Raw genomic sequence first — 16501 nt, 5'->3', positions numbered from 1 at the left:
GGAGTATTGTGTCCAGTTCTGGGCACCGCATTTCAAGAAAGATGTGGAGAAATTGGGGAGGGTCCAGAGAAGAGCAACAAGAATGATTAAAGGTCTTGAGAACATGACCTATGAAGGAAGGCTGAAAGAATTGGGTTTGTTTAGTTTGGAAAAGAGAAGACAGAGGGGACATGAGAGCAGGTTTTCAGGTATCTAAAAGGGTGTCATAAGGAGGAGGGAGAAAACTTGTAAACCTTAGCCTCTAAGGATAGAACAAGAAGCAATGGGCTTAAACTGCAGCAAGGGAGGTCTAGGTTGGACATTAGGAAAAAGTTCCTAACTGTCAGGGTGGTTAAACACTGGAATAAATTGCCTAGGGAGGTTGTGGAATCCCCATCTCTGGAGATATTTACGAGTAGGTTAGATAAATGTCTATCAGGGATGGTCTAGACAGTATTTGGTCCTGCCATGCGGGCAGGGGACTGGACTCTATGACCTCTCGAGGTCCCTTCCAGTCCTAGAATCTAAGAAGGAAAAAGTAATGGTGGCGTGGAAGAGGTGAACCTCTTCGCAACCCTTGGACGTCTGCAGCGACAGCAGATCAAGAAGCCGTGTACTAGCTTTGCGCCAATGTTCTCAGCCACTCCAGGACAGACCGAACGGGGATACCACTCCACTGACACAGGTAATGCTCACCCAATTAGAACCCCACCCTACCGGGAGTCACCTCATGCCCAAACTGCTATAAAAAGGGAGATCCAGGACATGCTACAGATGAGTATAATCCGCCCCCTAAGAGTGCATGGGCATCGCCAGTGGTTCTAGTTCCTAAACCAGATGGGGAAATACGCTTTTGCGTGGACTACCGTAAGCTAAATGCTGTAACTCGTCCCGACAACCATCCAACGCCACGCACAGATGAGCTATTGGAGAAATTGGGACATGCCCAATTCATCTCTACTTTAGACTTAACCAAGGGGTACTGACAAGTACCATTAGATGAACCTGCCAAGGAAAGGTCAACCTTCAGCACCCAGGCAGGGGTGTATGAATTTAATGTACTCCCTTTCGGGCTGCAAAATGCACCCGCCACCTTCCAAAGACTTGTAGATGGTCTCCTAGTGGGATTGGGAGAATCTGCAGTTGCCTACCTCGATGATGTGACCTTTTTTTCTGATTCATGGGCAGAACACCTGGAGCACCTGGAAAAAGTCTTCGAGCGCATCAGGCAGGCAGGATTAACTGTTAAGGCTAAAAAGTGTCAAATAGGCCTAAACAGAGTGACTTTCCTGGGGCACCAGGTGGGTCAAGGAACTATAAATCCCCTACAGGCCAAAGTGGATGCTATCCAAAAGTGGCCGGTCCTAAAGTCAAAGAAACAGGTCCAATCATTCTTAGGCTTGGCCGGATATTATAGGCAATTTGTACCACACTACAACCAAATCGCCGCCCCGCTGACAGACCTAACCAAAAAGAAACAGCCAAATGCAGTTCAGTGGACTGATGAGTGTCAGAAGGCCTTTACCCAGCTTAAGGCGATACTCATGTCTGACCCTGTGCTAAGGGCCCCAGACTTTGACAAACCGTTCCTAGTAACCACAGATGCGTCCGAGCGGGGTGTGGGAGCAGTTTTAATGCAGGAAGGACCGGATCAAGAATTCCATCCTGTCGTGTTTCTCAGCAAGAAACTGTCTGAGAGGGAAAGCCACTAGTCAATCAGCGAAAGGGAATTTTACGCCATTGTGTACGCGCTGGAAAAGCTACGCCCATACGTTGGAGACAGTGTTTCCAACTACAAACAGACCATGCTGCGCTACAGTGGCTTCATACCGCCAAGTGGAATAACAAAAAACTTCTTCAGTGGAGTTTAGCTCTCCAAGATTTTGATTTTGAAATACAACACATTTCAGGAGCTTCTAACAAAGTGGCTGATGCACTCTCCCGTGAAAGTTTCCCAGAATCAACTAGTTAAAAAATGTTCTTGGAATGTGGGACATATTGTTAGTTTTTATATAATCAGTAGTATGTCTAAAGGTGCATGTGTCATATTAACTCTTGTTTTCTCCTAGAGCTCCAGGAAGAAATCACAGCCAGTGTGGAACCGGCTGTCCAACACTATCTGTGATTTGGGGGGCGTGTCATAACTATAAAGGGAAGGGTAACAGCACTCCTGTGTACAATACTATAAAATCCCTCCTGGCCAGAGACTCCAAAATCCTTTTACTTGTAAAGGGTTAAGAAGCTCAGGTAACCTGGCTGACACCTGACCCAAAGGACCAATAAGGGGACAAGATACTTTCAAATCTTGGTGGGGGGGAAGGCTTTTGTTTGTGCTCTTTGTTTTGGGGGGAGTTCGCTCTTGGGACTAAGACATCAATCTAGGCTCTCCAAATCTTTCTGAACAAGTCTCTCATATTTCAAACTTGTAAGTACAGCCAGGCTAGGCATGTTAGTTTTATCTTTGTTTTCTCAACTTGTAAATGTACCTTTTGCTAGGGTGTTTACCTCTGTTTGCTGTAACTTTGAACCTAAGGCTAGAGGGGGTTCCTCTGGGCTCTTTAAGTTTGATTACCCTGTAAAGTTATTTTCCATCCTGATTTTACAGAGATTATTTTACCTTTCTTTCTTTAATTAAAAGCCTTCTTTTTAAGAACCTGATTGATTTTTCCTTGTTCTAAGATCCAAGGGGATTGATCTGGACTCACCAGGAATTGGTGTGGGGAAAGGGAAGGGGGGTGGGGAATGATTAATACCTCCTTGTTTTAAGATCCAAGGGGGTTTGGATCAGTGTTCACCAGGGAATTGGTGGAAGAGTCTCTCAAGGCTACCCAGGGAAGGAACTTAGCACATTGGGAGTGGTGGCAGCGGACCAGATCTAAGCTGGTAGTTAAGCTTAGAAGTTTTCATGCAGGCCCCCACATCTGTACCCTAAAGTTCAGAGTGGGGAAGGAGCCTTGACAACTTTATAGTGCTATTAATGAGCAAGCACTCTGTACATTAGGAGAAGGGGCAAATTGCTAATCATCAAATTCTGGTACTGCTTAATGCACAATTTCTTACTTTCCTACTTACGCTTTTTCAAATTATCCCATTCTTCTTATGAAGAGTATAGTTTGGAAGTCAAAGATTTTTACATTTTGCTATGAATCATAGAATGTCAGGGTTGGAAAGGACCTCAGGAGGTCATCTAGTCCAAACCCCTGCTCAAACCAGTACCAATCCCCAACGAAATGAATGTTCAGTAATATTTGGATCTGATTTATATGACCACTTACCACTGAGTTCGATCCTTAAAATTCTAACCCAGAGAGCTTTCTAACCCAGGAAGTACACAATTTCTTTAAAACTAACCAAAAGAGATAGATATGAACAAAAAGGCAGCTGAGTCCCATGGTTGCTAATCTTTTACTCCATCTTAAAATGTAGAGCTAATTAATATAATTAAATGTCCTTTACTTCCTTATGTGATCTACCACTAGTTCATGGAGGGCATCCAACTACAAAACTTGGTCACAGCTTCCCTTTCATTTCTATAGCTATCAAAATCAAGGACAGATAAAGCCATCTTTCTTGTAAGAGGAAAAGAAAGGGCTTCAGGGGAGACAGCCTACCTTCCTGTGCAGAGAGCCTTATACCTTTTTTGAGACTTCTGAGGTTTCTTCCAGCCAGACATTTTCTCTAATCCAGTATTTCCTCACAGAGCCTCCATGTTTTTAGTTACACAGAAATAAGACACATGCGCTTCAATGGAATCAATGCACCTGCAACACAATCGACGCAAATCTTGACTAATTGAAGGTCTTCACTCTTTGGATTTAATCTCACGGATATAAAGCACAACTGACTGGGGACCCAAAGAGTAGTTTTGAATATTGGTCAGATTAAAAAAACCTGTAATTTGTTTTAGTGTCTGATTTTGTTCTCTTTTGCTAGGGATAGTGGGAACAGATGGGGATGCTTAAAGCGTTTACTGCAAATACATTTTGGGAGCAACCCATGGAGTATGAAAATTCTTACATTTCAATGTGTAATTTTTAGTCAGTCATTTGCATGCAACAAAATCACCCTATTAAGAGATAGTCTTAAGGCTTAGGTTCATGTAGAAATGGTAATTTCATATAAAGACCCCAAATCCTACTAGGACTACTGGGCAGAATTTTTTCTTCTTGGGAGACATTAAGGAAAAGTGCAGCTTCTTTTAGGTCATGCTAACTCAAGATAGTATTTGAGCTAGTGCTATATTTAGGCACTCAGATGCCATCACGCCTAAGATTATATAAATATGCCTATATACACGTCTGCTACTATACCATCATTAGTTTTGTGAAGGCAAGCCTGATACAACGTTAGTACCCTCCAAACACCATGCAGTTAGGCTTCTAAAGCTGCAGGGTTGAATCAAAATTTCAGAGAAATCTGGATAGTAAACTAATTTCCAAGACACCTACATTGCACTATTAATAAAACCTACAACAACTACATAATTGAAACAACTACAAGATAGCTGCATAAATACAAAAAAAAAACAGGAAGAAGCCATCAGCAAGTAAACAAGTCCCCCCAAACTTTGATATAAAACTTAGTATCCACACACAACATATATTGTGCAGACATCTTTCCCTGCAAGTGCCACCACCAAACTCATTTGTAGACACACGCATCTGTCATTACACATTTCAAGCACTTACTATTGTACAAGGATTTTTGAAGAAGGTTCTTTAAATGGTAGTCTATAGATGGTCTATACAACAATAAAAACTTAATTTCATATAACACTACCTGGAAGTAAAAATCCTATAACATCTCTAAAAATCCTATTATCTCTAAAGCCATGTTTTGTTTAGCCACAAAACTACGGTTCACTGACTTTAGGTCCACTAACCCTGGACTTACGTTGCAGTGTAGAGACACCTCTAATATGACAATTACTTCAAGTACTGTTTTAATTAATCCATCCCTTGAAAGTGTTTCTCTGACATAGGAAGAAATAGCAAAAACTACTAAGGTATGGAAATGCAGAATACCAACCTCATCATTTGAGGTTAGAGAGAAGTTTAAAATTTCAAGAAAAGGAAAAATATAACTAATGTTTAAGTAACAAAAAAAAGACTACTGTCTTTAACTACAGGATTATTTATGCAAGGTAGCTAATTAACCCTCAGTGAGGGACCAAATGGTAGGTATTCAAACAGACAGAACAAGAAAATCCGTAACAGATAAGGAACAAAACTATGTTCCCAATTCACTTATGTACTGTATTTTTCCCCCTCAGCCTTCTTGATTACATGAAGGGCATCTTGATAATACTGTAATTAAATACAGACTATATATGGCTTCTCTGTTGTAACTCTTCAACCTATGTAAACACTTACGAATAGAAGGTTCAATTATTGAAGTACATGGGTTAGAGATTAACCTTTATAGATCTCTTTTGGTTCGCTGCGGCACTGCAGAGACTGAATTAAAACGTTTAGTCTTGCAGTAAAGTTGAGTAGGAATTTTGACTCTGTTCAACTCCAGGTTTAGTGAAGCCTAAACAAAGAGCCCTGATGGACATAGAATGACAAGACTAAAAGGAGAGGTTTTGTATCATCAAAAGTTGCATTTACTGACTATCCAGAAAGAAAATCTACAACACAATGTATTAACTGAATGGATTAGTTATTAACAGCATGTTATGTTCAATATGATTAAAAAAGGAAAATAAGTAATCTCGGTATTAATTATAAGAAATAATTGCTACAAGATTGGAAAGAGATTGTTGAGAAATGGAAACTGTCTAAATCCCTTAAAAAAAGAAGAACAGGAGTACTTGTGGCACCTTAGAGACTAACAAATTTATTAGAGCATAAGCTTTCGTGGACTACAGCTCACTTCTTCGGATGCATATATAAATCCCTTAGCTGGCTTTGATAAATTTTAATAAACCAAATGGGACTACATTTTAAACAAGAGGTACTATTTGCTTTGTTGAATTAAGCACCTATAAGCTACTGATTAACAGCACCTAAGACTCAGTGAAGAATTGTAGAAAAGGATTTTATTCAAGACATTGGTCTACCTTCTTCTATTAAGTTGTATCCAAGATTTGCTTAATTCCCATGAAGATAAATGGTTTAAAATTTCAGTATGGAAGTCAAAGTTTTTCATTTGGATGCCTGAGGCAGGATCTTAAGTTACATAGTAGTTTACACCCATCTCTCAGTGAGGCTTTTTTTTAGTATTAGTTTATGTTGCCAAACAGTCCATTGTCATCGAGTAATAGATTTGAAAGTCCCTATAAGTTGGAAGGGAAATCAAAGACAGCACCTTATTACGCCTTGTAATAAGAGACTCAGAGTAACTTTTCCACACAGTCTTGTGTTTTTATTTTTTACTGAAATCTAGAAATAGACCCCCACCACTTAAATGATTAAGGCTCAGAGAAATTTAAAACTAGAAAACAAGAAGAAGTTAGGCAATGCATCTTAGAAGGTAGTGTTTAAACTACACATCCATTGAAGAGTTCTGAATTGGTGATATCCTTTCAGGAAAGATCTAGATTATATTTATACATGACTGGTTTAGGCAATGCCATACAATATATGCAATGTGCCAAACTAGCAGCCAGTTCCACCACGCCCTCCCCCTCTCCTCCCAAAACACTCAAGTGTCCTCCCCTTCTAAAACTTAACTCCCACAAAGAAGAAACCTAGAAAGCAGTAATTCCAAGAGATCAGGAGAAATGCCAACAGCAAATAAAACAAATGCTCTATGTGATATGGTGGGCAAAAATGAGTTAATTGCAATTTTGGGCTGCTTATATAGAGGAACTGCATCAATGAGCACAAGAGATTGCGCCTTTAGTAAATTCTGGTGAAGCAGCACCTGAAATACTATGTCCATTTCTGAGCATCTTAGTACTAGACTGTGTTCTTTGAACTCATTTATTAGGGAATTGGAGGGACTGCTTCATAAGGGGAGCAGTGTCTTCATGCATTTGAAGAAGTGGGTTTTTTACCCATGAAAGCTTATGCCCAAATAAATCTGTTAGTCTTTAAGGTGCCACCGGACTCCCCATCATTTTTGCGGATACAGATTAACACGGCTACTCCTCTGATAATGGGGGGAGGGGAGGGGCTGCAGAGAGAAGACGCATTTAAAAGGTATTGTAATAAGCAGCTATGCCTGGACATATACAGAGAGATCCGTTTTTATATATTCTTATTCACTTGAAATTTGCAGTAAAGCTACTTTAGGGAGAAACTGCAGGTTTCTGTTCAGACAAAACGCCTGGAAGAGGAAAAGAAATGCTCTCACATGCCCAGAGTAGTACCATCAGATGTGCACTGAAGTAATATCATGATCTAATTGGAGACCAGAGGGTCCTCTGGAAAGAAAAAAGACCAGACCACCATTAAATAAAGGAAAGTCCCCTTCCTAAAATGGCATATGAACTTTAAAAGGTCTCTGCCCTTGCCTTCTTGATAGTGTAAACTTGGGAGTGGGGAAGAGTAAAGTATTAGATATGGGCTATGTCTACACTACAGACCACCACTTCTCCCAACAACGCTAGCTGAGCTGACAAAACTGTCTATATGGAGGTTTTGTCAGCATAGCTAAGTCACTCAGGGGTATGTTTTTTCACATCCTGGACTGATACAGCTACACTGATATATAGCTTAAGTGTAGACCAAGCAATGGACTAACAAATAAAACTACATCTGTTTCTGATTTTGACCTAAAACATCTAACCTTGTTAGGAAAGGCCTAGCACAGTACATAGTTTATTTCACCATGCTAGGAGACTATGATCCTTTCTCCTTTCTTTTGGCAGAAGATCTGGCCAGAGTGACCTATGCATGTGTCATTTTCAGACTGCGTAAATTAATGTAATCTGTGTATCAGAGAATGCAGGTAGAAGCAACACAGAAACTTCAGTTTGATAGCCCAGTTTTCATTGGAATAAGCCACAGAGAACAGAACACTGGTGCTCTGCACTGTCCACAGATTCCCAGTTCACTTCCAATGTCAATTCAAGGCCCCAGTCTTACAAGGCTATGAACAGTTCAGGATCAGGATATGTTGAAGATAACCACTTCATCTATTCTATGATTTTCTGTGCTATTCCAGAACAACGCAGGTAAAAAAGCCCCCAAAAAGCTTGCGAGAGCCAGAGGGCATTCATTTAAGGGAATTCTACTGTGGAACAAGCTACAGGAAATAAGACACAGGCAAAATCTAACCATTTTCAAAACACGCTATAAATTTCACTTATTTGCCAGTCTTCCCATCTTAAGAAATGCTACGAGTGTGCACAATGACGGAGAAGCTTCTTAAACTGGGAATATTCATTTTGTAGTCTACTATGAAAAACATTTTTTCATATCTATATTGTATTCAGCACTAATCATGGTGAGAAGTTTTACAGATTGCTTTCGTTTTAGCTGTCATTCAACTTTTTCTTCTATTACAAGAACAGTATTTTGTTTAAAAGCAAGCGTTAACAACGAGGGACAAAGCGCTGACTGACTCTCTCCTTGGGGAAGAGAAAACAGATGCTGGCTAAATGGTACACAGGTACCCAAGAGAGTCTTGGGAAGTGCTGCAGTTTCTACTTAGAGGTACAGTCTGGGCTGGTATTAAATAAATCCTTTCACGGGTACTAGGACTCTGAACACCAGGGATGGAGAAACATTCCTTCTATTGCACCACATGAAATGTAACCAGGACATTTGTTGTTGTTGTTGTTGTTGTTGTTGAAGTATAGCCTTGAAAAATCAAAGAAAAACTTCCTGACTGGAAGCTTAGATTGGGCACTAGGATATGTAACTTGCATAGGATGTGTAGAAGCCCCATCACTTGGGGCATTTAATACTGGACTGTATAAAGCACTGTTCAGACAATCTGCTGTAGGGTACAATTAGGAAATGGAAGGAGGAAAGAACAGGACTAATTCATCTTTAACATTTCAAATTTCAAGATAATAAACATTATACAAGCATAAGATGATCAGTATCATACTGTCAGGGAAATTACTTTCCTCTGATTGCTGAATTAGATTTACTATGCATTTTATACACACCATCCTCTGAAATATCTGACACTGACACACCCTCCCAATAGTCACACACTTTTCCCTGAAATAAACACACTAGAAAACTAACAAAACGTCTATGAAATTAAACGAAAATACATACTAGGTGATTTGCTTTGCCAGCATTTATTTCCTAAACATAAAGAGGCACACATTTTGATAAAAAAGAAGAGCCTGTAATTTTGTAAGTTAAACACAAGAACACAATACATCTCTACCTCGATATAACACGACCCGATATAACACAAATTCGGATATAACGCGGTAAAGCAGTGCTCGGGGGGGGGGGGGGGGGGGAGGGCATGACTGCACACTCCGGTGGATCAAAGCAAGTTCAATATAACATGGTTTCACCTATAGCACGGTAAGATTTTTTGGCTCCCGAGGACAGCATTATATCGAGGTAGAGGTATATTTGGTTCCACAAATCTATTCACTTAGGCCTCCCACTCTTGTATCTACTCTTAGATATTTAAACACATGTATCAATTTACTTTTTCAGCACCTGAGCTATTAAGAGGTTTTGACCAAACCAATCACAATGTACTAAAATGTGCTTACTTGATGCTGAGCTGACAAAAAAGAGTGGAAGTCTTTAAAAATGTACAAAATTCTGAACTCAAAAGTTCTATCGCCTGATATTTTACTTTCACAATTTTTCACCATTTTAATGCCGTGAACTGCTACAAACTACTTCCGCAACCACATTTGCGGAAGGGAAGGAACGTACACAGGATTACATTTCATGAACCACAATTCAAGCTCTTCTTCCCACCCAGGGGCTCAACCAATAACACTGATCCCAAATACAAAGGTTAAGTTGAATAAATAGGAATAGGTTCCATAGCTTTCCTGAGTTTATTTTGTTTACTTGATTTTATCCTTCGAGGTCTTTGTTCTAAAATTTAGGTCAACTACATTTCCACTGAAACTGCAACCGTAGTGTTATCAGCCTACAATCTGTTCTCTTTCAAATCTCATGTTTATAACTTTAATACCTCCCTGTTGAGTCCCTTTTAATACAAAATTATTGGTATATTTTGATCAAAGTTCTCCTGCTGTGTTAATTTCTACATATATGATCTGGATGCAGAGACACAAAACCTTCCTGGGAGTTCCATTGAGTATCAATGGGAGACTTGGAAATCAATCCTTTTCCTATCAACCAACCAATCATGAAACTGAATGACAGCTGTGACAGAACAGTCTAACATCTATGACGTACCTCAGGACTGTGTTACATGTTTTTTTGTCAAAGATTTCATGTTACTGTACTTGAGAAGTTATCTTTATTTTCATTGTCTGATAAAACACCAAAGTCATAATTTGCCATAATTTTCTCTGCATTTTTGGGTGGCATCTTCACAACTTGGACACAATACTTCACATCTTTCTTTTTTCCACACACAGAATTTGTCGCATTGAGTAGAAGTGTATTTTCCCCCAGTACAGATGCTTGTAGCCATTACAGGGTAATTTCACACAATCAACCAACCATCTTCTATTAATAATCAATGTTGATTTTAGTTTTTCCTAAAATCATGTATTACCAGGCCCTGTGCAAGATTCTTTCAAACCAAGTCCCCATAATCAATTCACAACTCCAGGCTCCAATATCCAGTGACAGTTGATTCTACGAAGCAGACATGCCCCTCCCTCAAAACATAAGTAACTATTCCTTCCCACCCCAAGCTTCTAGAAAGTTGTTACAGGGATAACATCCTTGACATTCATCACTTCTCTTTTAATTTCAAAATAGTTAAATTTTATTCAGACTGAAGGTAGACCGAATTTTCTTGTTTCAAAACCCTTTCAAATATGGTATTTCCATAAACAAATGAGTGAGTGAAATGCAAAAATCAAAACTTGAAGAAATCCCACCCCATCTCCTTCCAGGGGGAAAAAAACTATGTATTTTCACAAATGTAAATCCTGTGTTCCCATACTAAGCCATATAAATGTGATAATTGCCTCTGTCTCTGCATACAAATTATTGGTTAGTCTCTCTGAATAAGTTGGCAATCTTAAAAGTTCTGATTTCATGTTCCCAACTTGACTGGTGGCAAGAAAACTTCTCAGGTAAAAACATGCCACAGTGGAAGCAGTGACTAACCCTTTCCTCTCATTAGTACACAGTGGCCTACTCCGAGCACTTCCCACCCCACCTAATTTTGCCCATCCTCTGTGAAGAACTCTCTCTATTACAATTCATGTCATCCATATCAATATTCCTGAACATCTCAAACTTTTGGATTCTCCATATAGTTGGAAAAATCAAGGAGATTTTAAAGTTTTTAAAATCACACAGTTTAAGTTCAACTTCACTATGTAAAATTTTTCATACAAAGTGCATTATAATATATTGTTGAATACATTTTGTACATGTACAGTTTGTGTATATATACACACCCCCCACACACACACACACACACCCCTCTCCCCCCACACACACACTCCTCTGACACTTTAAAACCAATAATTAAATCTGGAAAAGCAGTTTTAGTACAAAACAGAACATAGCTTGAGATTTTAGACTTGCTCATATGTAATAATACTACACAAACTTTAGACAAACTGACATATGGAACAAATCTCTGTAGCATATATTACTGTATTACCACAATTCAGAACTATTACCTGTTGTCTATTTAATAATAAAGACTTCTTGTGACAGCATAAACCACAAATTGAAACAACCCTGACACATTTGCATCCCAGGACAAAGAATACAGTTTTGTAGATTAGTCTTCATTTATCCTTGACTTGTCAAACTTCTGTACATATTTGTATCTGATTCTGACAATATCAAAGTCATCAAATGTAATACAGATATGTACATATTACTACGTGATGAGTAATCACCTAGTAATTCTGTAGTGAAAGCAGCACACTAACTACTAAGTAGGAGATTGCTGAATTACAGTCATTTGTAAATTCCAGAGGAATCTATATAATACACTTACAACTTAAATTAGTACAGCAGATTACATGAAAACTGAATAAATACTAAAATTTACCTTTTCTGTATTGTAATATAAAGATTTCAAAGTGGTAAACAAGGGTGGGCAGCCTTTACTGAAGTTAACCCTCAGGAACTTATCCATTAGTTCTCTAAATGTTTCACCTAGAAACAAAAGTGTATTTGGTTATATTTTAATGTTTGAGAGTGCCATATACTGATCAGTGTTTATATTTATACAACTATGGATTATCACCAATAATTGAAACTCTACATAGAAAACTGTTCTAATGCTTTGATTTCTTTCCTGTTAAAGAAGAAAAACAGAATAAGCACATCTTCCCCCCTAAAGAAATGTTTATGTTTGGGGAAACTAACATGTGACCGTGACTTTCTACACTAAAATCAGTTTTAGAATTTGAAACTGATTGGAAGACTTGGTTTCATAAGGCAGAGTCCCCACATTTTTATCAATATTGTAGGAGGAGGTTACTGAAATACTTAGTTATCTGAATGTATTTGTGGGCACAACCACACTACTTGTTGTGCTATGATATCTTTCTATAGCAGAGCAAGATTTCTGGGAGAGACTTAAGAAAGGAAAGTAACTAATAAGCAAATCAACCTTTATAGCACTGACGTCTGAGAGCATCTTAGGTTAATACTTCCATGAATTATGAAGATGAGTCAACTGGGAAGACACATGGAACAGGCATAGAATATTTTCCATATGCTCAGTAGGGTTGTATAAATATTTTAGCTACCAAGCTGGGAATATTTACAAACTGAAATGCTTTTGACAGATCTAGAAAAACAGACATTAGAGTAAATAAAATACCTTGTTTGTTACAAAAATGCATGGAAGGGTAACCCAGTGAGACACCGTGTGGCTCTCATTTAAGTGTGAATTATCTTGTTTTCATTTCAAGAGCTGCTCAAGAATGGGGCAACTACTTTTTATTACCACACCCATTCCCACGGAAATGAATATATTCGACAATACAGACTTGCAATGATATAAAGTGTTCCAGAACCAACACATGCATATTGAAAATCATTCCTAGTAATAAAAATAGGCAATGAAGTTTTCCCCTTATTTTCATGTTTTTCTATTTATGGGAATAAAATATTTAATCTGAAGATGGCAGATAGATGGTAAATTGTCATGTAGCTGCTCAGAAATCAATTTACAAGATGAACTGCTTAAAAATCAAGCAGAACATAAAGGCGACTATGTTCCTGAAAAGGATTAGTTGAAGTAAACATCTGGGATTTAAGTGAGGCATGAACGGCATCCTTCAATTTTTGGCTTGATCTGTTGTGAAGCAATGGTAATTTTGAAGTTGCACCCAACACACACACACACACACTCTTCAGGAGCAAAAGAAAAAAAAATGGACTAAACTCAGGCTGGCCCAGCGCTTCGAGGGATGACCACACTGCTAAATAAGTGAAATGATCTTAAAATTTATTCATCTGAGGATAATTTAAGGAATATATTCAGCCACTCTCCCAGTTTCCAGTGCCAGGAAATCTCTGAAGTAAGTTGTAAACTTTACATTTTTTTCTTTGAAAAAGTTTTGTTAGCATTACAACTATGCCTGTTAGTTTCTGTATAATCTATATCTTCAAGTTGTGGCCTGCCAAAGAGTATAAACTAAATGCACTCCCTTTTGAGCACATAGTGGGTATGGCTATACAGCAACTGGAGCATATGTACCAGAGCTAACTTCGACCACTGTCGCTTGATAAAAATAGCAGTGCAGCCATAGTGGCATGGGCTAGCCACCCACGTACAATTCTGTCTGGGACCCTAGGGTAACTAGGCTACACTGCTATTTTTAGTAAGTTCAATCACACTAGTTCAGGTATGCCTACCTGTGCTCCCCCAATTGCAGTGTAGATGTACCCTGTGTATCAAGGCCATTCAGAGGCAAGCAAAGAGTTGAGGTGCATTGTTAATGTGCATCTCATTGGTAGGTTTATTAGTCCTCAGGACAGAGTGAATCACAATTTCAAACACCATTGGGGTCTCCCTGAGCTAATTTTAAGGTAAGTAGGAGAGTGTATATGGTGTATATTTGAGTCAAGTAAAGGCTCCTCCATGAAGGTGACAGCCACATGGAAGCAGAGTTGAAAAGATTTTGTTTCATAAGGGAGACAGATGCAAATTCATCATCAGATAACATCTCTACATTGGTTTCTAGAATTATAATAGTACTGAGAACTCTTATAGCTGTTAGAGGGTACATCTATGCTGTGTTTTAAAACCTGCAGCAGTGAGTCTCAGAACCCAGGTCTACAATTTTGGTCTCACGCTACTGCATTAAAAACAGCAGTGTAGATATTGCAGCTCAGGCTCTGAAGCCTTAATCCCTCCCTGGGCTTCAAAGCTCTAGTCCAAATGTCTACACTGCTGATTTTAGCGCCATAGTGCAAGCCCAAGTCTGTAGACCCAGGCTCTGAGCCTTGCTGCAAAAGGTTTTAAAATGCAGTACAGACAAACCCTTACTCTCCAAGGCACTGAACAAACATTAACTAGAGCAATGAATATTTATGATCCTAATTGATGGTATCAAACCCTTTCTATTTCTGTGAAGATGTAAAAGTTTTGCACCCTGTACATTTCTAAGACAGCAAATCCTTTTATTAACTTAAATGCATCATCTCATGGACTTCAATACAGCACAATAAAACAAAAAGGTTATTCTGCATGCACAGTAAAAAAGGTCATTAACCTGTTCCGTAACTGCTGTTCGAGATGTGTTGCATATGTCCATTTCACTCTGTATGGGCATCCTGTGCATGGCTGTTGCAACTTTTTCCTCAGTGGTATCTGTGAGAGTGGGTCAAGCACCCTCTGCTGCAGTGCACCCTTTGAGCAGGCATAAAGGGCAGATCCACCCCTGACACCTCTGTTCATTCTTGCCGGAAACTCCAATGCAGAGGGAGAAGAGGGTGGGCTGTGGAATGAGCATGTGCAACACATCTCAATGAACAACAGTTGTGGAACCGGTTGGTAACCTTTTTTCCCCCCCTCGTGATTGCACATGTACATTCCACTTTCAGTGACTCTCAAGCTGTGAAATCAGGAGGCTGGATCAGAGTCTATCTGAATAAAGACTTGAGAACAGCTCACCCAAATCTCGCATTGTTTTTAGACTGTTAAGTGATGTATAATGAGCTGCAAACATGTATTGAAGACCCAGTTACCACTTTACAAATGTCTATGACAGGCACTTGACCCAGAATGGCTGAAGACACCGCTTGCAATCTCGTTGAATATATTGTCATTCTGTTTGGTGGAGCAGCACTTGATAAGTCACAGCACAAGCAAATACAGGAAGCAAAGATTAAATCTTCTGTAAAGAGAATGGGAGCCCTTTCATTCTGTACACGATTGCTACACAAAGCTGCAGAGACAAGTGGAATTGCCTGGACCTGTTGAGGTAGAAAGACAACACTCCTCTGACATTTAGATTGTGCAGCCGCTCCTCATCTTCATTTGAGTGAGGCTTTGGGAAGAACAAAGGCAAATAAATTGCTTGGTTGATACGGAAGTTATACATCACTTGTGAAATAAACTTTGGATAAGGACACGGGTAAGCCTTAAAGGAAATTTTACATGGAGGGCCAAGCATTAATGCACGTAGTTCACCTATCCTCCTAATAGCATAGATGGCCACCAAAAATGCTATCTTCATTGAAAGATGCAGTAAGGAGCAGGCAGCTTTTCAAAAATCTTATTGACATCCTATTAGAAAATACGGAGAGTATCAATCTAAGGGTGGAAAGTCGAAATACCTCTATCAAAGTCCACCTAGCAGCTAACAGCTAATACTTATTGTTTTAGGTATAAGAGATAGTCGAAGAATGTGTCAGCGAGACTCCAAATTGTTCGGACAAGAGAGAACTGCTTCCACTTCGTCAATTAGATAGATCTATATAGATGGCTTCCTACTATTTAAAAGCACATTCTAAACCCTCTTTTGAACAAGACTCTTCCTGAAGGTCTAGCTATGAAGGATCCAGGGTGTTAAATGAAGTGCCTGCAAATTTGGGTGGAATAGCTGACCATGGTCTTGAGAAATTAGGCGTGGGTCCAAAGGAAGAGATATCAGAGCTTTTACCTACAGGGAGAAGGGTGGAGAACCAGTGCTGCCAAAGCCAAGCTGGGGCTATATGTAGGACTCAAGCATATGCTGTCTGATTTTTAGCAACATTCTGGAAGAAGTGGAATTGGTGGAAAAGCGTACAGAAATTTGCCCATACCAGGGCCGCAAAAAAATTTCTGTGAGGGAACCTTAACTATGCTCTTGAAGGGAGCAAAAGTGCTTGTACTTCCTGTGATTCTTACTACAAAGAGGTCTAGCTGGGGAGTCCCCCACAGCTGAAAAATGTGCCTGGCTATATTTAGATGTGGAGACCACTCATGGTGACTTAAATGATCTGCAAGCTCATTCTGCACCCCTGGAAAGTAAGAGACT

The 16501-nt window shown here is 39.3% G+C and overlaps 1 protein-coding gene across 6 annotated transcripts in view; it reads right to left on the bottom strand.

The window, feature by feature from the left end:
* NAA16 (N-alpha-acetyltransferase 16, NatA auxiliary subunit) overlaps positions 1-16501 on the bottom strand; it is a 101195-nt gene that overhangs the window by 28738 nt on the left and 55956 nt on the right. For 4 of the 6 annotated variants that reach the window (XR_010597774.1, XR_010597775.1, XM_005301479.5 and 1 more), the window contains one exon: positions 12073-12179. The exons of the other annotated variants lie outside the window; for them this stretch is intronic. Coding sequence is in view for 2 of the 4 variants with exons in the window: in XM_005301479.5 (XP_005301536.1) it covers positions 12073-12179 (107 nt within the window). In the remaining 2 variants the exon portion in view is untranslated. The remainder of the gene's footprint in view (positions 1-12072; positions 12180-16501) is intronic. 6 annotated transcript variants of the gene reach the window in all.

The sequence above is a fragment of the Chrysemys picta genome, chromosome 1 (assembly GCF_011386835.1).
Source record: "Chrysemys picta bellii isolate R12L10 chromosome 1, ASM1138683v2, whole genome shotgun sequence".
NCBI lineage: Eukaryota > Metazoa > Chordata > Testudines > Emydidae > Chrysemys > Chrysemys picta.
Note: the sequence above shows the minus strand (reverse complement) of the source record. Positions and strands in the feature narration are given on the sequence as shown.